Here is a 23,205-nt window from a genome sequence, read left to right as displayed (position 1 = left end):
GCCACAACATGGGGGGAATAATTTCCACTGAGATTTTTTATTGTGGCCCCTGAACGATTGCTCCTTTTTCCCCATTTGCTCCTCAATCATCCTTTAAGGACCTGAATCTTTATTTGGAACCCATGAGTGTTATGCTAAGCTTCAACCCAGGACAGACATTGAAAATGATGACCTGCAGCAGAGCGGTATGGTTGATGTCTTGGAATTGCATGCATTTACACCAGCAGAGAATTTGGCCCCTGAAGTCAGATTCTGTTGTTGCAGTGATTTCTTACTGTTTATTATTTGCACTGCAGGAGCACTTACGGTCATCAATCCAGGGTCAGGACCCTATCATGCATGGTTCAGTACAGATGCACAGTAAAAGAACCACAAAGTGCTCATCCTAGATTATGACAAAATACAATGGGTGGATGAGGCAGAAACAGGGAAAAGGAAAGGACAAGATAACAGTAAAGTAAGCAAGTACAATAAGCAGAAGTCTCAGCTCACCCCCTGCCTGCACATTTTGTTCATTTATGAAATGGGTTTGCTGTTTAAAAAACAATCCATTCTGAGTTTCGAAAGCCGAATTTCAGATTTGTTTTTGTTTGTGACCATCTGAATTAGATGCTGTGGAAGATCAATATCTATAGAAATGTGTTTACAGCTTCATTACACAGGATATACAAAAAAAAGCCATTGAGCTCAGTGGCGTTACTTTGAATTCACACCAGTGTAACTGAAAGCAGAACCTGGCTCATTATGTAAAGTGCAGCAGAATTACAACAAAATGACAACACTCAGTCAGGAATGTATAAGCCATCTCCTATGAAAAAATCCAACAGAAAAGGAAACATTATTGTCACTGACTGTATTCTCTTGTTTGTATTTAATTTTTCATCTTTGTAGGTCTAAATGAGTAGGTTTACAAATACCTCTTTAATTAATAAGGGTTTTGCCAGATGCTTGCAAATGGACAGTAGGTTTATTTAATCCACTGTGCCTGCTTATAAAAAGTTTGTTTCTCTCCAGGGGTCATGATTAATAAGTATCCTTAGATTTGATTTAGCAGCTCATTGTCTAGAGATGACTAAACAAATGCATCAAACCACAATAGAGTATCAAGAATGATATAATCGAGGCCACTTTGAAAAGAGCAATCTATAAAATTACACTGATGCTGACCCAACCAATGATTAAACCGACTGATAACAGGCCTCTCTGTTAGGCTGTTTATTTTTAATTGCATTCAGATAACACTGGTGGTTACTATGACTGTATACATGACAAGATTCAATACACTCATCTGGCCTACTTTAGCACTGCCATTTATGATGTCTATCCCCTATTGTACCTTATCATCCAAAAGAATGGAACATTTTTATGGGCATTTTCCAATTAGCGCCACAAAACTGTGGAATTTGCTCACCACCACTACCTTCTGGCACAATACACTGAATTGATCACAGGTCGACTAAGCAGGCCTCCTGCCTATTGTGGGACTAATTCTGCAGAATACTTTCCTCAGCAGATGGCTTAATGATTTTCAGAGCTAAGAGTGAGAATTTTCCGTCCCTTTCCCCAAACAGATGTGAGAAACTTAATATTACCTGGTGTGTGGTCATCATCAGGACCACTTTGCCCTGTGACAGCCCTGTTGCCAATAATCCAGTCAAAATCACTGACAGAATCTCGTGTTAATCCACATGAAATAGTCCAATCTTGATCACCTGTTTCAAAGTTACAGCTTCCAGGGATACTGGTATATTGGCCTGAAAAGGCAATAAAAAGTAAATTCACTCTCATGATATCAATATATAGTATATCAGTTGGTAGATTTAAAATATGATGATAAGCATACTGCACATAGTAATAGCAAGGATTCTGTTCAACGAATGCCAAATTTACATATGTTAAGCTGAGAATGTTACTTACCGTATGTTTCCACATTGTGGTATACATATATGGTATATCTTGATATAATGCAGGCTCAAGAGACAAAGTGGTCTCTTTATTAGAGAGATATAATATTGGCTCTATATGCCCTCCACCCTTTGGATATGTTTAATGTCATTGGTGTATGGCTATGGCAAATGGTGAGGACATTAGGGAGACATGACTGAGTATGGGAGTTGTTTGATATTGCGTATATATTGGCATTACTGTATGGTGGCCTATGAGCATAGTTTTATAAATGAAAGAAGATATGTTGGTTAACTGGATTTGGATTTAGGAGATCTGTGTTTAATGCCCAACTCTGCCACAGACTTCCTGTGTCACCTATGGCAAGTGACTCAGGGCCAGCTCCAAATCCTACTGAAATCAATAGGAATCTTTCCATTGATTTTAGTGGGCTTTGCAGCAGGCCCTTAACTCACTGAGTTCCATTCCCTATCAGTAAAATGGGGATAATATTACTCCCTTTCTCCCACTTTTGGTTCTTCTTGTCTATTAAAGTGTGAGTACTCTGTGGCAAGGACTGTCTCTTAGTATGTGTTTGTACAGCACTTAGCACTGTGGAGCTCACTGGCCGGTACATCAGGATGCTACCATAATACCAATAATGATCATTTATGATTTTTTTTAAACAAAGAGGCATTTCCTCAGAAATTGCATCCACTCACTTCTCCTACTAATATAGCAGTTACATGCTCTTGGAACCAAGATGGAAGTAGTCTCATATTGAACTACCATTCCCTGCTTTGACAGTGTTCCTTTAAATCAGCCAGCTCTAGGTATTGAGAATTAAATTAAATTTATTTTTATGTGGTATGTTTCAACACCATGTCTCAAGATGCTTTACAGTAAGAGATAAAACAACAAGATGTTCTCAAGAAATTCTTCTTTTCAGATCTGCGGAGATGATTCATATGACGCTAAGATACATTAATGTTCAGGATAAAAATGTGTAGAGGGCAATACTGTATCCCTTTTGATAATTCACCAGAAGCACAATACATCCCCTAATCAGAGAGGGTATCTGGTAGTTTTGCCTCTGGTTGTACAGGAAGAAAGTATGAGTGCACAGATCAATCTTGGAATACATTACATTGGGAAAAACTGATCAATTGATTGATGAAGGAGACACATATCCGCTCACTATTTCAGCATTTGCCCTCTTACTTTTTTTCCCAATGGGATACTATTTTCAACACCACAAGTCAGCTAATTTCATAATGATCACTAAGGTGCAAAAAGCAAGAACAGAAGATAATATTGTCATGGCCATAGGTGCTAATGTCATTAATGTTATGAGTCACTGAGGTATAAAAACTCAGGATTAAACTCTCAGTGCACCTGGACAGTCATTAAGGGATAAACCATTCTTGGTTTGGGCAGGCAAACCTTTTCTGGAGTTCCTTTGGATTTCAAAGCATCTACACAACAGGAAGTTTAGGGACTAGGCTCACCTTTCAAGGCCAAATGGTCCCAGGTGAGCAGCTTTAGACTTAGGGGATTCCCAGGGGAAAAGCCCCGGGGGTTAGGGAGGACCAAGAAACAGTGTGTTTAAATTGTGACATTCCAGGAGAGGGACAAGGACTAAAGGCTAGATCTATACTACAGACTTCTGCCAGCATAGCTATATTGCTCAGGAGAGTGAAGAAATATTATCCCTGACCAATATAACTATGCCAACAGAAGCCCCTAGTTATACCTGCAAAGCTGAGCTTTTACCAGTACAGCTTGTTTTGCTTGCGGGCAGAGAAGGAGGAAGGAGTATGTTTTTAATATACTGGTGCAAAGTGCAGCTTTGCCAGTATAGCTGCATCTGCACGAGGAGCGCCTTTGCCAGTGCAGTATAGCAGAATTCCTATCCCGGTAAAGTGCTCCTAGTGTGGACATAGCCTAAGTCAGCTCCTCTTGGAGAGGAGGCAGTGATACATTCGCTGACAAGAATTGCCTGTATGCAGTTCATGATCACTTCAGGAAGCAGTATTTGTGTACAGTCTGCAAACGAAGAAGTTACACCAAGCAAATGCCCTCACGCAGCATCACAGATTTCTTCTCCAATGAGACATTAACCTGCATTGATGCAGGCAAAATTAAATGATTTTCCTAAAGTCACACAGGAAATCTAGGGCAGAGTTAGGACTCAAATCCAGTCATGGGCCTTAACCACCAGGCCAACCCTCCTTTCAGCTTTGTGTGTACTGAAATTCACATCCCCATAGCCCAGACTGAAGTGCAGTGTAGACAAGCATCCACATGCTACAAAAACTGCAGATCCTCTTTTACACTCTTGGACTGTAAATTAATCTGTTCTCCAATTACAAACTGCACATCTTAGCTCCTTGAGAAGAAGAAAACAATCTAAGCAGATGGGACCATTTCTGACATGTTTAATATTCAATTATTTAATAGGATGCCCCCAAAATATTTTGTTTGCAAAAATAGGCTTGCTACCATTATAGAAGTATCTTTTCAAATGAGAAATTAAAGCAATTCTCTTTATTATGATGCAGATATGCTAAACTATAAACTGTAACCAATACTGTTTTCTAGGATTTTCTTGTAAAAATCTGGTCTAGTATAAATACATTAAATAAAGATGATTTTGAGCTATGAATAACATATGTAACCCCCTTAGGGTTTAGAGAGAGAGCAACAGGGTGTGTGCATCTGGAGCTCCAGACAGAAGGGAAACTCAGGGCGATGAGGGGGAAATCCCAGAAGACTGGAAAAAGGCTAATGTAGTGCCCATCTTTAAAAAAGGGAAGAAGGAGGATCCTGAGAACTACAGGCTGGTCAGCCTCACCTCAGTCCCCGGAAAAATCATGGAGCATGCCCTCAAGGAATCAATTCTGAAGCACTTAGTCAAGAGGAAAGTGATCAGGAACAGTCAGCATTCATTCACCAAGGGAAAGTCATGCCTGACTAATCTAATTGCCTTCTATGATGAGATAACTGGTTCTGTGGATGAAGGGAAAGCAGTGGACATGTTATTCCTCGACTTTAGCAAAGCTTTTGACACGGTCTCCCACAGTATTCTTGTCAGCAAGTTAAAGAAGTATGGGCTGGATGGATGCACTACAAGGTGGGTAGAAAGTTGGCTAGATTGTCGGGCTCAATGGGTAGTGATCAATGGCTCCATGTCTAGTTGGCAGCCGATATCTAGCGGAGTGCCCCAAGGGTCGGTCCTTGTTCAGTATTGGTTTTTTTGTTCAGTATCTCCATTAATGATCTGGAGGATGGTGTGGATTGCACCCTCAGCAAGTTTGCGGATGACACTAAACTGGGAGGAGTGGTAGATACGCTGGAGGGTAAGGATAGGATACTGAGGGACCTAGACAAATTGGAGGATTGGGCCAAAAGAAATCTGATGAGGTTCCACAAGGACAAGTGCAGAGTCCGGCACTTAGGACGGAAGAATCCAATGCACCACTACAGGCTAGGGACCGAATGGCTAGGCATCAGTTCTGCAGAGAAGGACCTAGGGGTGACAGTGGACGAGAAGCGGGATATGAGTCAACAGTGTACCCTTGTTGCCAAGAAGGCCAATGGCATTTTGGGGTGTATAAATAGGGGCATTGCCAGCAGATTGAGGGACGTGATCGTTCCCCTCTATTCGACATTGGTGATGCCTCATCTGGAGTACTGTGTCCAGTTTTGGGCCCCACACTACAAGAAGGATGTGGAGAAATTGGAGAGAGTCCAGCGAACGGCAACAAAAATGATTAGGGGTCTGGAACACATGACTTATGAGGAGAGGCTGAGGGAACTGGGATTGTTTAGTCTATGGAAGAGAAGAATGAGGGGGGATTTGATAGCTGCTTTTAACTACCTGAAAGGTGTATCCAAAGAGGATGGATCTAGACTATTCTCAGTGATAGCAGATGACAGGACAAGGAGTAATGGTCTCAAGTTACAGTGGGGGAGATTTAGGCTGGATATTAGGAAAAACTTTTTCACTAGGAGGGTGGTGAAACACTGGAATGTGTTACCTAGCGAGGTGGTGGAATCTCCTTCCTTAGAAGTTTTTAAGGTCAGGCTTGACAAAGCCCTGGCTGGGATGATTTAGTTGGGATTGGTCCTGCTCTGGGCAGGGGGTTGGACGAGATGACCTCCAGAGGTCCCTTCCAACGCTGATATTCTATGATTCTATGATAAGGGCTGCAGCAAGAAGGCCCTCAAAGAGTAAAGCAGCCAAAAATCTCCCTGAAGTCTGAGAGGGACAGAGCAGCTAATCGGGCACACCCCAGGACAGGAGCCAGGAGGAGCACTATGCCAGGAAGAGCACTATGCCAGGAAGAAATTGCCCAAGAAGGACAAATTGGAGCTGGACCCAGTATCACTGCTGCCCAGAGCTGCATGGGGCTGAATACTGGGGTTTGTGACTTTGCATTGGGAATAAGGAGAAAGGCTGTTAGCTTGTTAAGCAGGGAGGTTGTCACTCTGTGTGGCTTTGCAGAGAGCGGCAGAAAAGGCCATCAGAGGGGTTTGTTGGAGGAAGTTCACTGACGATGACCAGGAGTACCCAAGATTCACTGCTGGACTGGACCATTGCCCAGGACTCCTGAACAATGTGTGCAGACACATTGCTGGGTGTCTGCCCTTTCAGACTTTGGTACCACTGGGCCTGTGGGGCCTTGAGTTGAATGCAACCCTGTTTTACTGTGCCCCTAAATTTTCCCCTATTGTTTTTCTCCACTCACCCCTCTGTAAATAAACATTTCCCTTTCCTATATTCATTGTCCTTTTCCAGTGAGGGTGTGTTCACTCTGGGGGGTTTGGAACAGGTGCCCCTGGTCTGGAAGGAACTTTCCCTGCTGCCTTCCTGGGCGCACAGTCTCTTGGCCAGAGCTGCCTGCAGAGCAGACTCCATCTTGGCCATGAGGGCGCTAAAATTACAGCATTAAAATTATAGCATGTGAACTCTAAGAGGAGGATCCTCAACTGGTGCCTTAGGAAAACCATTAAAGAAAAATAGGAACACAAACACATGGAACATTCCACACTGGTCCATATTGTATGCTGTGCTGCACTACAAAGGAAAGCTGAGCTTTAATAAGTGAAATAGACAAGCAGGCACTTCAAAAGAATTTGGCTGCGCAATCTCAAAAGAAAGTACATGTGTCTTGTAGAGTTCTAAACAGATCAAAAACCAAATGAATTTTGATTTTATAATGCTATTTATAATGCATTGCCTGACAGCAGGAATTCAGCTCTAATATCTTACCAGTGCTTCAGAAAGCATTTAATAATAAATATTTATGAACAGCATTTGCAGGGTCGATGAAGTCACCTGCATGTCTGCACCTGCTGGGTATTTCTTCTTTTTGATTTAAACAGAGACTGTTTAGGAGTTATGAGAAAAGGACTGGTCCATTTGTCTGCAAAATTGCTTTTATTTCAATAATTCAAGCACTGCACGAGATGGTTCATCAATGTTGAGGCCTGCTATTAATCAGATCTGCGTGTATAATTGACTACAGTTCATGAAAACAGAAATGGCTTTCATGTGTGATTTTCACATCCGTACTTCCAATGGGCTTTGAAAGAAAATGAAAATTGTGCAAGAATGCCTGACTGGAAGGAATGAAGCATATAAAAAGCAACTGCTGCAATTTTATTTTTTTTTAAAATAGGATGCAACACAATACTCTGTTACACCAATTGAATGTGGAAATGATCTCTGTTGGGCCAAACTCCGTTGTAAATCTAGAGAAATGTTTCAGTGGAATTACTCCAGATTTACACAACAGCAAAACTGGATCCTTGACTTCAATAGTTACACTGGTGTAAAACTGGTGTAACAAAGTGGGGGATCAATTCCAACCTGGAGCTGAGAGAAAAAAGAAAAATTGCAGCCAAAAGTTTCAAATATCGAAAGGTGATGTGAGGGTGGGGCAGGTTGGGGCAGCAGGCGTTTGTCTCACAGTCATTCTGACTCCTGCTGCTTCTCCTCACCAGGGGAGGGTTGTGGAAGGTCCCTGCATCCAGGCTGAAGGGGAAAAGGCTTTCCCCTAGCGTTGTGTGAGAAAATCTGACCTTTGCTATTTGGAGCTGCATTATGCTGGGGGTGTGGGGGTGTGCAGGAAGAGCTCAAGGTGGCTGAAGGATGAAAGCACGCTGGAGTACATTTTGCTCTTCATTATAAAAGAGTAGTTTATGCCCCCGTCTAGTGCTTATTCTACACCACAGTAGACACACCCAGGGATCACCTCTACCCCTGTCTCAAATCCAAACACCCCCAGCCCTTGGTACTGTGGTATTGTAGTAGCCAGGCAAGGTACTAACAAACTTCAACAGGACTTTATTTTTTAAAGTGGAAACCTCTTTTCCAAGCTGCTGCTACATGCTGAGTAGCTCTCCCTCAGCCTCTTCAACTCCTCCCCACTCCTTCCTGTTTCCTGTCCTTTCAGACTCCCAACAGCCAGTGCTCCCAAGCCTAATAATTACAAGCAACATTTAAACACCACAGGTATGCTGGACAGGGCAACTAACCTAGCACTTACTTTAGCACTCTGTGTGCTACATTGCAATATGGACTGTTGCCGGACAGAGGGGAGAAAGAAGTTCCCCATGCCCTCTCCATCTCTGGTAAATCTGTGAAGCAAAGGCCAGTTTTGCCTTATACATTTAAGGTTCATTGAAGTTAATATTTTCCCAAGAATCGCTTTTATACATCATAACAAACATTTGGTTTGTGACTTGGACTGATTTATGGCATTAAATGCTCCCATTCATTGCCTGACTAAGAAAAGAAAGCTGAAGGTCTCACAAGCTATCTCTAGAGAACACTTACAGAAACCAATGGCAACTACTGTATGCAATAACAGCATTTACAGAATAAATCAAGATCTTCATTAGTTTTCTGAGTGTCATTAAAAAGCAGTTTGCATTAGACACAGTTTCAGTGTGATGTTTTTCTATTGGGGCCCTGTAAAATATAATCGTGGATAGTTTACGAAGTATTTTGTTGCAGTCACACTGCCTGACTACTGAAGAAATATTAATGTAATGCTACAAAATATGATCAATCCTTTAAAAATCCATTTATCTACTTGAACTGGTTATCCTTTTAAAGGTTCAGTTCAGCTTAGATTTGTTCCAGTTGTGAATCTGGCCAAAAGACTGCATAAAGACACTGCTTTAGGATCTACACGTTAGATATATACATTATTTACTTTAAAACAAATAGGGAGAGAGGGAGAAGAGTTCCGGTATCATATAATATTTTAATGATAATATGCCTTTTCCTTCCTCTTCTTCCTAATATACTTCCCAGAGTGACATTATTTGCACATTTGGTCACAATACAGATTCTCAGTGAACACTTTATATGGCCTCTGCAATCCCTAAATATAGGATTTAAGATTATGCCACTCTATTCTTTTGGAGCCTTGTCTAATGTGACCTTTCACCATATATGAGAGGGGAAAAAAATCTATTTTTGTTGTTTAAGATGCATTTTCTCTCCCCTGCATATCAAGAGTGATTTCAGTAATAGTTTCACATGTACACCATAGCAGAATTTGGCCCTACAGATTCAAGATTAAGAAACACGGATTGATTGCCAGGATTAAGTAAATGCCTTAATAAACTGTTCTGTCCTCTTGCTCTTAAAATGTAGTGCTAGTCTCAAAAGTGACTCTGCAAAAATGGCATTGGAGGTAGGGTGGGGACAGAGGCAAGGGCTCCATGTGTGCTGCATCTTAACATCAAATATGATCAGTTTAAGTGTTTAAAGGTAGTTTAACTGCAGTCCTATTAATGTATGCTCTACAAGGCAAACTGGGTTCTTTCCTTCTCACACATCATCATCAATAATAAAGTTCTCCAGGCCAAATTAAGTTGCAATCTTCAGTTGTCACTGAGGTTGCACAGGTGTAAACAGATTGGAATTTATCAAAGAGTTCTACTGATGATGCAGAAGGAGGAAAGTAATCCAACTCACTCATTCTGGTCTTTTGTTAGTTTTGGAGTAGTAAAAAGCAATAAAAATGTACTTGTGTCATGAAAATGAGCACATACAGGGAGCTGATCTGAAGGATAATTTTTACATGGTCAGTGTTTGGAGCAGAACCTTACTCTAAATGCTTCTATATTTTTACCAATTTCCTTATTAGGCTTTTCCCTTAAATGTTGACAGCTCAAAATCCTTTCAAGTTTCTTCCTATAGATTTGTGTATAGTAATCCTTGGATTATCTTCCTTTAAAAAAATGAAGTTGGTCTTCTATTTGCTCTTTGTTTTGAGTATGTTGCACATTTGTGACTCAGTCACATTTAAATATTTTTGCTCAGTAAATGTCTTTGAGGATCTGAAAGTGTAAAACTTTGTGTGATGGGGGAACAAGAGAGGGAACAGCATACTTATATTACCTTCTCCTAAGCAGCTGTACAGATCCATCTAAACTGGTTACAGTATTTAGGGTTAAAATTTTAATATTAATATAGAAAGTTGTACTTACTGCAATCAGCTTCATCTGATAGGTCCTTGCAGTCTGGTTTGTAGTCACAAACAAGGTGAGACTCAATGCAGTTCTTGTTCCAACACATAAAATCAGTAAGTGCTGGGCATTCCCTAGGACTCTCTCCAACTGAAACCAACAGGACATTTAAATCAATACTTTAATTAAATCAAAGTATGACCTTTTTGATTTGTTTACCCATTATACACTATCACTTTAGTGATTTACTGCATCCAACAGATGTTATTCAATCCCACTCTCTTTTAATGATGTCTTGTGCCTGCCTAGACTGCTATATTGGTGATAGTCAAAGCTGTGAGGATGGAATGTTTTGGTGAATAGGAATTCACTTCCACATCAGCAAAACTCAATTCCTAATTTATTTGTGGTGTGATATCTGTGCATACAATTCAATTTGCTACAAACAGGTATAAAGGGGGCAGGGCAAAGGAGTAAACCTAATCTCAATATATGACATAATTTAGAAATAAGATCGTGTCAAATTGCCTGAAATGATCACTATGCTACTTTCATACAGTGCATAGTTTTCTGAAGTGTTTCAGGTCATCTAATTGTGTGAGATTTTTCAGTGTGTGGTAGAGAAACCTACTGCAGTCAACATGCAGGCTGCATAGGGATTCAGCCTAAACTATTTAAAATGAAGATTCATTTTACCAGAACAACTTTTCAATCGCTCTTGAATCTTGGTAAAATAGTGGAAGAGTGTGAATGAGAATGAATGAATAAATTGGGGGCAATATACCCAAGGAAAGAGCCAAGGCCAGCTAACTCTTGGATTCAGTCCTTTGAAATCTGTCAAGCTTAAAATACTGATCTAAATGTTCATCAAGTGGCTCAGTGAACTGGCTACATAACTCCAATTAGCATTAATAGGAGCTGTGCTGATAACCCAAAGCACAATATTTAAAATGCACTTCTATGAGTCTGAGATTATATTTTTCTATGAGTCTGAGATTATTTTTTTCTCCCACTGCCCAAGCTGTTCAGTGATACACATAGGAGAATGTGCTTTGACTGTATTCTTTGTAATTTGTTCTATGGCTCCTTCAAACATGACTGAAGTGGGACTCATCATCAGCTACAGCTCTGGGCAGAGCAACTTTAAGTGTGTAAAGGAATAAGGCCAACATTTTTAAGAGATTTCGTTGATTCTGTATGGCTCTCAAAACTTGGATTGCACAACTTCAGACGCCTGACTAAAACCTGATATTCAGAGGCAGACCCACAAGCTCTCATTGATGCCGAAATGAGAAAGCAAAACTAAATCCTAGTCCCACAGAGCATACACACAAGGAAACATTCAAAAGATACATGAGATGTAACTGAAATCCTTCAAGGGGAGTTCAATGACTGGCTTAGTTAAATGTAGCACTGACTGAGGCAAGTCTTCATATGCAATAAAAAGCTATGAATAGTACTGGGCCTTAGATCTAAAGGCAGGGATTTTTCTAGGATTTTTGCCGCCCCAAGCAAAAGAAATTTTGGCTGGCCCCGCTTTTTTTTCATGCCCCCTCCGCCCCGCCCCTTCTCAACCCCTTCCCCGCCTGCTCCCCCGGGTGTACCGCATTCCCCCCCCATTGCTTCCTGTGCCCCCCCCGTAACCCCTCACCCTAGCTCACCTCCGCTCTGCCTGCTCCCCTGAACACGCTGCCACTCTGCTTCTCCCGCCTCCCTCTCAGGCGAGGGAGAGGCAGCACGTTCAGGGGAGGAGGCGGAGCGGAGATGAGTGAGGGTGGGGGAGTGAGTGCAGGAAGTAATGGGGGTGTGTGTAGAGGAACAGCTCCCCACCCCAGCTCACCTCCGCTCCACCGCCTCCCCCGCTGCACCGCTGGTCAGCTTCTCCTCCCTCCCAGGCTTGCCATGCCAAACAGCTGTTTGGCGGGTGGCAAGCCTGGGAGGGAGTGGGGAGAAGTGAGCGGCGGCGTGCTTAGGGGAGGAGGCAGAGGCAAGCTGGGGACGCGGTAGCACATTTCTAGGGGTGGCATGGCAGGCGCCGGAATGCCGCCCCTAGACATGTGTTGCCTCAAGCACCTGTTTGTTTTGCTGGTGCCTAAAGCCGGCCCTGTCTAAAGGCCTCAAACCTTGTAATGAAAGATAATACAATTAAATAAACAAATAATAATCATAAATTAAACATACAATTACTTAATTTTATTTATTATTTGTTTATTTAATTGTATTAATTTAATAATAATCGAATAATAATCATAAATTAAACATTTACATTAAACCGAAGCATAGAAAGTTTAAGTGATTTACCTAAGGGCACTCAGGGATTTAAGTGACTTAGTGGTAAAACCAGAAATAGAACCCAGGTTTTCAAAATACTATATACTTCTTAAAAAGACAAGGTAGTTAAGGTAATAGCTCTGTATAAGGTCAAAATCTTGTCTCTTTCACTAACAGAAGTTGGTCCAGTAAAAGATATTACCTCACCCATCTTGTCTCTCTAATATCCTGGAACCAACATGGCTACAACAACACTGCAATATACTTCTCAACTAATTTAAAAATTAAAAACATTTCAGGCAGTAAGCTAGGAACTATTATGTTGCAAAAGTAAGATTGGATGAACTGTAGATGTGTCCTACCCAAACTGCACATCTGAATAGACATAACTATTGGAAAGTTTGGATCTAGATTCAGAACATTGTGGCTTGGAGTCTTCTGGAGTAAGAACTCACATGAACACCATTTTTCTGGGTAGCTGCATACGAACTGCAATATACATTTACAAGCAGTATATAGATTGTGCGAAAGACTCTGGCAAAGGCCAAGGCAAAATCTTTTTGGGAATCAACATGCCAGAATTGGTACAAATATCTAAAAACAAAAATACCCTCCCCCAAACTTCATAGTCTATCAAAATTCAACTCTAAATGTAGGGTGGGTGGGTGTGGGAGGGGAGAGGGGGAGCACAGCGTTCTGCTGCATACATCAATACTGGCCCTGATTGACCATAGCCAATGTATTGACAGAAATTATACTAAAACAAGAAACATGATAATGGTTTTTGATCATAAAAAGTAACTACAGAAACTACAGTGACTGAGGAAATTCACAAGAACAGCACCCTTTCAAGTATCATGTTACCATTGTTTTAAATATTTTTCAAAAAATAGAAATACTTAATCCCAGAACATTTCTGAAAACTAATATATGTCAATCTCATTTCCGAGGCCTGGATGCAATTTAACATAAGAACATGTTAGAAGCTGCTATCAACATAGAAAATGTGAGGCTTTTCAAAATATTATCCTGCCAATTCCTACCTTTCTGCAATTGAAAAACTGGGTTGTCAGACTCTGGCATTCTACCATGATTTAACCCATTGAATTATAACACTACAGTGTACAAGAGTGGCATTTAAATCTTTCTGTGGAACTGCTTTATGAACCAATCTAACTCCTCCTGATGAAGTACTTGATTATCATGTGGTTGAAAGGTTAAATGATGTATTTCATGTAAAATAAGGGTTTTTCTCCACAATTTCTTGTCTTGTTGCATTTGTCCAGACTGTGGGGGGATGTGTGCAAATAAATGGCTTTTGTGTTTCATCACATTCCTTGGCTGTGCTTTGACATTTAACCAAGTGGAAAGGTACTTTGTTACCTTATAGTCTCATTCAAGATTAACAATATCCTTTAATACATGTGAATTTTTTTAAAGAATCTAACTCCTAAATAAGGTCCATGGAAATCTAAACACTGCCCCCATCTCCACACACAGAAATCATTCCAAACCAATAAACCTCAGCAAATACCTACGTACAAAGCAAGAGTTTGTTAAGGATCTCGTTTTCACGTGCTGGGCTGCATTTATATATTCAAAGAGAAAGCTATCGGGAGCCATTGACCCATGGAACAGCAACATGTTTGAAAAGAGCAGCACATGCCAATCTCACAGTTACATTCTATCATGATATAACCCTTAGAGCAAGAATGATGGCATTTCACAGAATGGCATTCAAATGGAGGCTTAGGAGAATGTCTGTGGTTTCCAAATGGCTAGAGAAGAAAACTGTAGGACCCAACAAAGGGGACCCAACAAAGAGCTCTCAAAGAGTTAACTTACCTAATATTTAAAAATAGTGGAAGACTCAACTAGACTCCAGGAGGCTCTGTGAATTGTATATACTAAGTTCTGCAACATGATAGATGCTTCAAACTAACGTGTTTACATTAATTTAATAGGCATTTTCCTATATGTTAATTTATTCTTTTTAAGGCATTACAGTTTAACTTGCATGTTGTTAACAGTGTAATTTTCAACCAATTTTTTGAAATTACTATAACATTACAATGGAACTGTGAGCTAGCGAAAGGTAAAGAATTTGGCTGGTTCTGAGTAAAGGATAATCAGGTTTATAAAAAATGCCATAGGAAGTTTGAAGCAAAAAAATCCTTTATATCCAAGCCTTGCCACACAATTAAGGCTCCCTGACATGACAGTGAAATATTACTTTGGGAAGATCTATCAGATATAACCCCAAATATGTAAGCAGGGAACATTGGATTACATACTACCTTTCACTGCATGGCAGGGAAGATAATTAAATGTGGCAAGGAGAGAGGAGAGATGGTCTTGCGATTAAGGTCCTGGACAGAGTACAAATCCCAGCTTGCTCACAGATGCTATATGATCTTAGTCAAATTACTTAATTTCTATGCAGCAGCTTCCTATCAGTAAAATGGGGATAAACATTTATTTTATCCTATCCTCTGACTGTGATGTCTATTTAGGTTGTAAGCTAAGCTCTTTGGGACTTGGGCTGCCTGGTATTATGTATCTGTACAGCACCAAGCTCCAGTCTTGGTTGGGCAAGTAATAAATGGTGAACATACACAGCAAGGGAAAGAACAGCAGCTGTCTTGCATTTTCTTTCCTGGTCCCCAAAACCCAATGAACCCTCTATACAGACCCATGGCTTTGTGGGAGGGAACGTGGAGCCAGAAGGGGAAGTTGAGACATAAATCTGTGCAGCTTGCTTCCATCAGATACAGGTATATTTCCCATTGAAAATCCATCTGGGAATCACTGTAGGTTTGATCAGCAGTAATTTCTCCTGCCTAGGAACAAACCCTCCTCCTTCCTCATCTACCCTCATGGGGAATTCTGCAGCAGCTGCCTGCAAGGACTACATAATAGCATGGTCCTGGAGAAGAATATTTCTGTTTTTTATTTGGGAGAAAATGATGATGTAGTCATAGCACATAACACTCTTTCCAGTTCACGAGTATTTCAGCAGGATGTCAAACAGCAGCTACTACTGTTAGACATTTTTAAATCAGCAGGTCCAGAAAACTTGTATCCAAAAGTTTTAAAAGAACTGACCAAGAGCTTAGTAGGTCATTAATGATGATTTTCAATAAATCTTGGAACACTGGGGAAGTTCCAGAAGATTAGAAGAAAGCTAATGTTGTGACAATATTTAAAAAGAGTAAATGGGATGACCTGGGTAATTACAGGCCTGTCAGTCTGATATCAATTGTGAACAAGATAATGGGGAAGCTGATACAAGATCCAATTAAGAAAGAATTAAAGGAGGGTAATATCATGAATGCCAATCAAGATTGGTTATGGAAAACAGATCCAGTGAATCTAAATTGGCATCTTTTTTCACCAGAGATTAAAAATCTTGGTTGATAAAAGGTAATAGTGTTGACATAATGTACTTAGATTTCTGTAAAGCACTTGACTTAGTACCTCACAACATTTTCATTAAAGAACTAGAATAAGATTAATATGGCACGCATTAAATTAATTAAAACTGGCTAACTGATAGGTGTCAAAATGTAATTGTAAAGGGGGAAACATCACTGATCAGATGCATTTCCAGTGGAACCCTGGAGGGATCGGTTCTTGGCCCCACGCTACTTAATATTATCAGTGACCCTGGATGAAAACAAAAATGATCACTATAAAGTTTGCAGATGACACAAAAAATCGGGGAGTGCTAAATAATGAAAGGGGACAGGTCACTGACAGTGCCATCTGGATCTCTTGGTAAACTGGGAGCAAGCAAACAATATGTGTTTTATTATGGCTAAATGTAAATATATATATATCTAGGAACAAAGAAAGTAGGCCATATTTACAGGATGGACATAGGGGGAACTCTATGCTGGGAAGCAGTGACTCTGAAAAAGATTTACGGGTTGTGATGGCTAATCAGTTGATCATAAGCACCTAGTGGCCCAAGGTAGGCACACTAGAACACGGTGAGAATCTCACCCAAAGAAAATAAATTATATCTATCAGTCACTGAATGATGATATAAGTGAATGATACTAAAAGGTTTCTAGATTTGTTAAAATTAACTTTTTTCTCCTGTAATGATGAAAATTTAAAGATTCCCAGTGATTCCATTCTAGTGTTTTGTAAATTCACCCATCATTGTGGTACCTGAGAACTGTATAGGGGCTGATAAAATTATTTCTCTCCAAAGGCCTAATCCAAAGCCTATTGAAATCAAAGGGAATCTTTCCACTGACTTTGTGGGGCTTTGGATGGGCTAACGACATGATCCGACTCCTTTGAATCTCATGTTTCAGAATAGCCTAATACAGGAGAAATGATAGAAAAAGAGCAAAGAATCATAAAACGTTAAGCAATACCAAAGGGGGAAGAAAAAAATGAGAAAGGGAATAACTATCAAAAGCCATAAAAAGGTAACATGCTTTGCATTATGAAATACTAATACTAATATATATCTGGAGAAGCTAAACCAACTCCAGCTTTTATTTCTTTCTGAAGTCCATAGAAGACTACCATTTCAGGGCCAATTTCTGCAATGGTTGTTCATATTTGTTATAAACTCTTGATCTCTTCTTGAGTTCCTGAGCAGGGCAAACTAGCTTCTTCACTAACTATAACGTGTCGCATGGTGCAGAATTGAAAATTCAAGTAATAAAGTTTAAGGACAGAATGGACTACTGGATCACTTAGTCTCACCTCTGGAATTAAGTGACATATACTCAGATGAATCTAGCAAGAGACCTGCCCCACATGACGCAAAGGAAGCTGCAGAGCCCCCAAGGACCCTGCCACTCTGACTTGGGGGGGAATTCCTTACTAACCCGGCATAAGTAAAGTGATGGCCTATTTTAAAAAGAACAAAAGTTGGGCTAAGCAACCAAACACTGGGTTAGCCACAATCTCTTGGATCTGTATATCTGGGCTGGAATTCTCACCAGAACAGATTTTCCTCCCAACACTTTCCGAGCTTCCTTCTACTGATGGGGCGAAAGCAAAGCTCTTCTGAGGTTATTTCAATACTTTCACCTCTCATTCATGCCATAAGGAGAAAGTGAGGAGGAACAAAAATGATAAAAAATATTAAAAAGTGAACCAAACATTTCTAAACCATCTGTACATTTTAGATCAAATCTGGTTAGAGCTTTGGGCAAGTGTTCTCGTCAGCACTAACTATAAATTAAACTAGTTTTCCTTTAATAGGTCGCAGTCCCCATGGTTGTTTTTATTTTTTTTAATTGGATATGCTTATAGCACCTCTACAAGAGCAACAGGAAGGAGCTGAGAATGCCAGTCCTAATCACCTTAAAGATAAAGAAAAAACCTTGTGAAATATGGTTCCAAAGAGGCAGCTCACAAAAGTCACTGGAATTGTACAGCTCGTTTCTTCTTCCTGCATTTTCACAAGACTCATTTAACAGACCATGAAAGCCCAAATGAATCAGCTAATCATTCAGCAGACACATAACATGGATCATTCCTCTCACTTATCTGGAAATTTCCATTACATTTGAATTTAGAATTATTGTTATTATCTGTGTTCTTTAATGATGCCTTGTGATAAATAATTAGTGCCAAAGTCACATCATCTGGTTTAGTGAGTTATTTTTTCAGTCTGATATTCTCATCTCTTGCATCCAGCTGGAGTAGAACTTGATATTTTTAACAAATTATTACAGACAGCAATTCTTCCACTACCTTATGTACAAAATCCAGACTTATGGCAATAGCACTTCTGAGATCTTGCATGCTTGATTTTAGCCCACTATTATGTGATGGCAAACTATCAGCTCTGAGCCTGTCTCTTTCATTTCAGATCAACAATGCACAATATGCTCTTTAGGGGGACTGGAAGTGGTCCAGGACTGCAACTTCTTTCCAACCATTTTTAGAAGTTGCAAGATGGCCATAACGAAGAGATCAAAAATTAGAAAAAATAAAACAATCCATGGACATTACTTTGTACCATCAATAACCTCTGGTTTTCCATTATTATAGGTCTGCAAATAACAAACACAATATATGTACAATAATAAAAATGAACATTTTTAAAAATAGGTATCAACCATTGTAAATTCACTCTGGATCATTTAGGACAGTTGGGTGGTTTTTCAGCAAGAATTATAATACATAAATCTGCAAATTAGAAAAAGATCAAATCTGGAACCTATCAAACCGTTCCTCTTTAAAAAGAACTGTTTGCATCTTGTTTGTTTCTGACTCTGACAAAAGACTCCAGTAGCATTTCTCACAGTTCCCTGTGAGTCCTGACACACATTAGGGGTGCAAGTCCCTCAAGGTGCTGCTTACCCTCAACTTCCATGGATGTCAGTGGGAGTTTAGTGCACTCAGTCCTTTCAGGATTGGACTCCAGCTGCTCAGCAATTTAAGAAATAAAGCTATTTGTATGCTCCGCTCAGATAAGTGTTTTTAGTTAACAACACTCTAATGAGTTAAAAAACAAAGGAAATCAAGTGAAAAGTTTGTGCTTTGTTAGGTTATGGCTTTCATAAAGGCTCTAAATTCAAGGAACAAGCAATGCTGATCCGTCACCAGGCAAAGTCCACTATGACATATAATATGCATTGCACCCGTTAGCCGAGAGTTGTTGCAGGAAACAAATGAAAGTGTGCACATGCACAGTAAGTCTTTTCCAGATCTGGAAACAGAACTTGTGATCCCTGGCTATTAACTTCTGCTCTAGCCACTACCCAACATTTCCTCCCTGCAAAAGCAATGTTAATATGTGTCTATACTCTGGAGAGCAACAGCCTTCACTGAGACCCACCCCCCACAGGGGTAAATAGTCCTGTTAGAAACAGAAAGGTACAAGTAACCTGGAATAGCCCTCAGCAGCTCCTGTAGGCCGAGAACATGTGGAGGAGCCTCTCCTGGGCATTTGGGATGACCAGAGCTGCGCTAAAAACTTTCCACCCCATACTGCCTGTTCTCTGGGTGAGTTTTCTGATGCATAGGTCATTGTCAAAAAATTTTCCTAACCAATTTAAAACACTCTGATTTCCACTGCTTTCTGATTATCTCAGTCTTACAATGCATCATCAAGCTGTATGGAGGGAGCTGCCAGCTCGATAGTTAATTATTCTTTATTTTATTTAAGGCTTTTGTGGGCTGTTTTAGTGATTTATTCCTCTGTGTTAGTTACAGCGGCTTGAATATCTTTTATATTACACTGCAACCCTGCAGGTCTCATTGTTTACTGGAAAATACAAATGTGGCCACCACTGCTCTCACCTTAGCAATTCTAGCTAGGCTATAGATGCCACTGCCTTCATGGTGCCCAGAGCAGTGTCACAAGGAGAAAAGTCTGGCCTGTTTGCACGATACTTGTGCTCACGGGTTTAACAACCATCTTTCTCAGTCGTACACATCAAATAATAAAACCACATGCATTGTGCTACAGAAACAACTTAGACACAACATGCTTTCTATAGTCCTGAGTGCCCCAGGCTAGGAACAGATGGGAAATCTTGTTTTTGCGAATACGGCAAAATGCAATTTATTTGCCTGTTCTACAAAGGTAAAGGAGCCAATAACAAACAAGAACAAGTAAGGGAAGGGCAGGCTCCTTCGTGACAACATACTGAGACAAATGTCAGCACTCCAGATGTGTTAGGAAAATTAAAAAGCTTGGCCCAAACTGTAGCATAGAAGTGAACAAAATCATATTAATGGCCTGATCCAAAGGACATTAAAGCCAATGGAAAGAATCCCTTTGATTTTGATGAGCATTATTTCAGGCCCTAATTGCACAGAGCAGTCAGGAAAATGGTGCCAAGTTATATAGAAATATCCCCCAGGAAGGCACTAAACCTGCATTTGTGGTGAATGCAACAAGCCCAGCAGCTCCATTCAGTACAGCACATGCATACATGTTAAGAAGAAGAAATAATCACCAAACAGGAAGTGTGGCTGGGGAAGCCAACCAGTCCCATATCCTGTCTCCTAAAAAGTATGCTGAAAAGGCATAAAATTCACACAGTCGCTGACAGATTAACCTGTGCCTCTCTCTAAAACCCCCATGGAGAGGGAAGTCCCACAGTGGGAAACGGCATGGGTTCCATTCTTTATTCAGCACATTCTTGCCACCCAGGCACCAATAAGATAGAATATTTGTTATGTGGCCCTGGAGTATGGAGTTCCTCACAAAAGACAAACACCTCTCTACGCACCTGTGCTGTGGTGGCACAGGGCCCTTATAATACGGCAACTACAGTAGTCATCTTACAACAAACAATAAGGCTGTATTCCTCTAAAATACTGTAGATTACTTAAGCACCAGACAATTGCTTATAATAATTATTATGACAATATAGGTAAGCCAAGACATTCATGATTTCAACCAGAGACACCTCCCTGGTAATTGCAGCTCTACTAGTCAGCTAGGCAACCAGGGTTTAATCCATTTGGCAAAGAAATGTGTCTTTCTAAAATTAACTGAATTTGTGCTTAATCACATTTCAGCATGGAGGGAACTCCAAAGAATAGGATATCTACCAAGAAAATTCTGCAAACCTCACTCATAAGCTTTGGGGCCTAAAACTGCTTTGATACTGTGAAAACATACGTGGCAGGAGGTAGGAAGGGAGAAATGACATGGAGAGGAAAACGCATCCACCTACCTGAGATAATGTTGTTTCCTTTGTAGCTGAAGGAAAAAGGCATGTGGAAAAAGGGAATGGGCCCTGGAGTAGAGGGAGGAATCAGGGAACAGTTCTCTAAACAGCCTTTTCCCAATCTTCATGCATTCCTAATATCTGCATAAAAACCAGAGTAGCTAATGCTGCCTAAAAGAGTTTAATCTCCTCTTCTGTACACTTTCACTTCCAATGACGGGGTTAGAGTGCTATTGGAACCAATAGAAACAGAGCTCTATTTTGTGTTAGCTGAGTGGATCATAGAGGGAGGGACCACATAACTAGGTGAGGAGTCACAGGATTGTAGCCAGAGTTTCTTGTAAATCTTCATCCCACCTCCCAGCCCCCTGGAGAATTCCCAGTTCATAGTATGCTGCCTCTGTTACCACAATACAGAACTGAGCAGAAGGAAGACGAATAGCAAAACTTTCATAGCCGCTGGGGTTTTGGATTATTTTTCCTCTCTAAAAGAGGAACACAAAGACCAAAGTGTAGAATCTGAGATTGTAACCTATAGAACTCTGGGCTATCCAGAGAGTAAATACAGAGAAATTCAAAAAATTACTGGGGAATGAGATTTTCCTTCCATTGGCTGAAATACATGGTGTTTGTAAAGCTAAAAGAAAAGGAGACTGTTAAAGAAATTGGATGTGTACACCTGAAGTTTAATGAAAACCTCACTGTGCCCAATAGATAAATGAGTAATTCACCATTTTGTAAAAATTTCCCCATAATGTTGCCAGAGACATCTGCCAGGCAAGTGATAGCTCTGTAAAGGAAGATTATCTTGTGCTTCTAACTTTCCTCACTAGATCTTTTTTCATTTCAGTTTTGTTTATAAAACAGCTTTGCGCCTCTCTCATAATCACTTGGCCTCCTTTTGGAGTTCAACAGCATAGCCCAGACACCTACAAGAAAAGCATCCCACGAGTCACCAATGCTCATAAACCCTAACATTCTGCAAATTACACAGGACTGTGGTGTTGCAGAAATTGTAATGTATGTGAAAATAATCCTAACTCATATATAATTGCGTTCTCAGGAGAGCCCATTGTTGAAGTAGTGCTCTTGAAACAAATAGTTGCTAAAACATCATAATAAACCAAAGTTACTTCTGAATTGCCTTACTGCAATGGTCTTTTCATGCAAGGGTGGTTATAAAACAATATTAACATTCAGGTTCAGACAATAAGTCAGAGAGACTAAACCTAAAGTAAACCTTCAACATTTACATATATTTTGGAATTTGAAAATCCATTGATGAGCACCCTACTGAGGCAAACATTTTCTTTCATATAAAGACAGTTCTATATAGAATATTTTCAATAATAAATATAGTGTTATTTTCAAAATATCTTACAATATATGGAATTAAAGAGAACCATGAATATTTATCTGTATATAATACCAATACTAATACATATATATATATATTTGCATACACTCTCAAAATGCAGAGCTCGTTAGCTCGTAAAGTTAGTAGAAGCAAATTTTACAGCATAACCTCAATACATACATTGTTTACCTTTAACTTCATATAATGTATGGGTATTTGTAAGTACAAATAGAGGTAATTGTAAGTACTAATAGATTTTGCTTCTACTAATTGCACTAGCAAATGTGCACTATTATTTTAAAACATTATATTCACATGAAAATAAACTGGTACCAGACTTATGACATGATTTACATTTTTTTTTTTTGTAATTTCCTTGTCATTTTTGTTAGCTGAATCCCTCTTAAATTCTGTGGTGAACTCAAATTTGTAAATTGTCCCGGACACTGTAGGAAGACTGACAAGACACCTGGACTTTGGTTTAACTAGTCCACAGCTTTATTAATGTAATACATCTGGGCACAATCCAGCAATAACTTGTTC

The 23,205-nt window shown here is 40.0% G+C and overlaps 1 protein-coding gene across 1 annotated transcript in view; it reads right to left on the bottom strand.

Annotated features, from left to right (window-relative positions):
* The window catches only part of MALRD1 (MAM and LDL receptor class A domain containing 1), a 469,130-nt gene that overhangs the window by 104,477 nt on the left and 341,448 nt on the right, over positions 1-23,205 (bottom strand). The window contains exons 30-31 of the mRNA XM_073334183.1: positions 10,396-10,524; positions 1,593-1,754 (exon numbers count right to left, since the gene is read on the bottom strand). Coding sequence (XP_073190284.1) covers positions 1,593-1,754; positions 10,396-10,524 — 291 coding nt within the window. The remainder of the gene's footprint in view (positions 1-1,592; positions 1,755-10,395; positions 10,525-23,205) is intronic.

The sequence above is a fragment of the Lepidochelys kempii genome, chromosome 2 (genome assembly GCF_965140265.1).
Source record: "Lepidochelys kempii isolate rLepKem1 chromosome 2, rLepKem1.hap2, whole genome shotgun sequence".
Taxonomy (NCBI): domain Eukaryota; kingdom Metazoa; phylum Chordata; order Testudines; family Cheloniidae; genus Lepidochelys; species Lepidochelys kempii.
The sequence above is the reverse complement of the archived record's forward strand: the minus strand, read 5'-3'. Positions and strand labels throughout refer to the sequence as shown.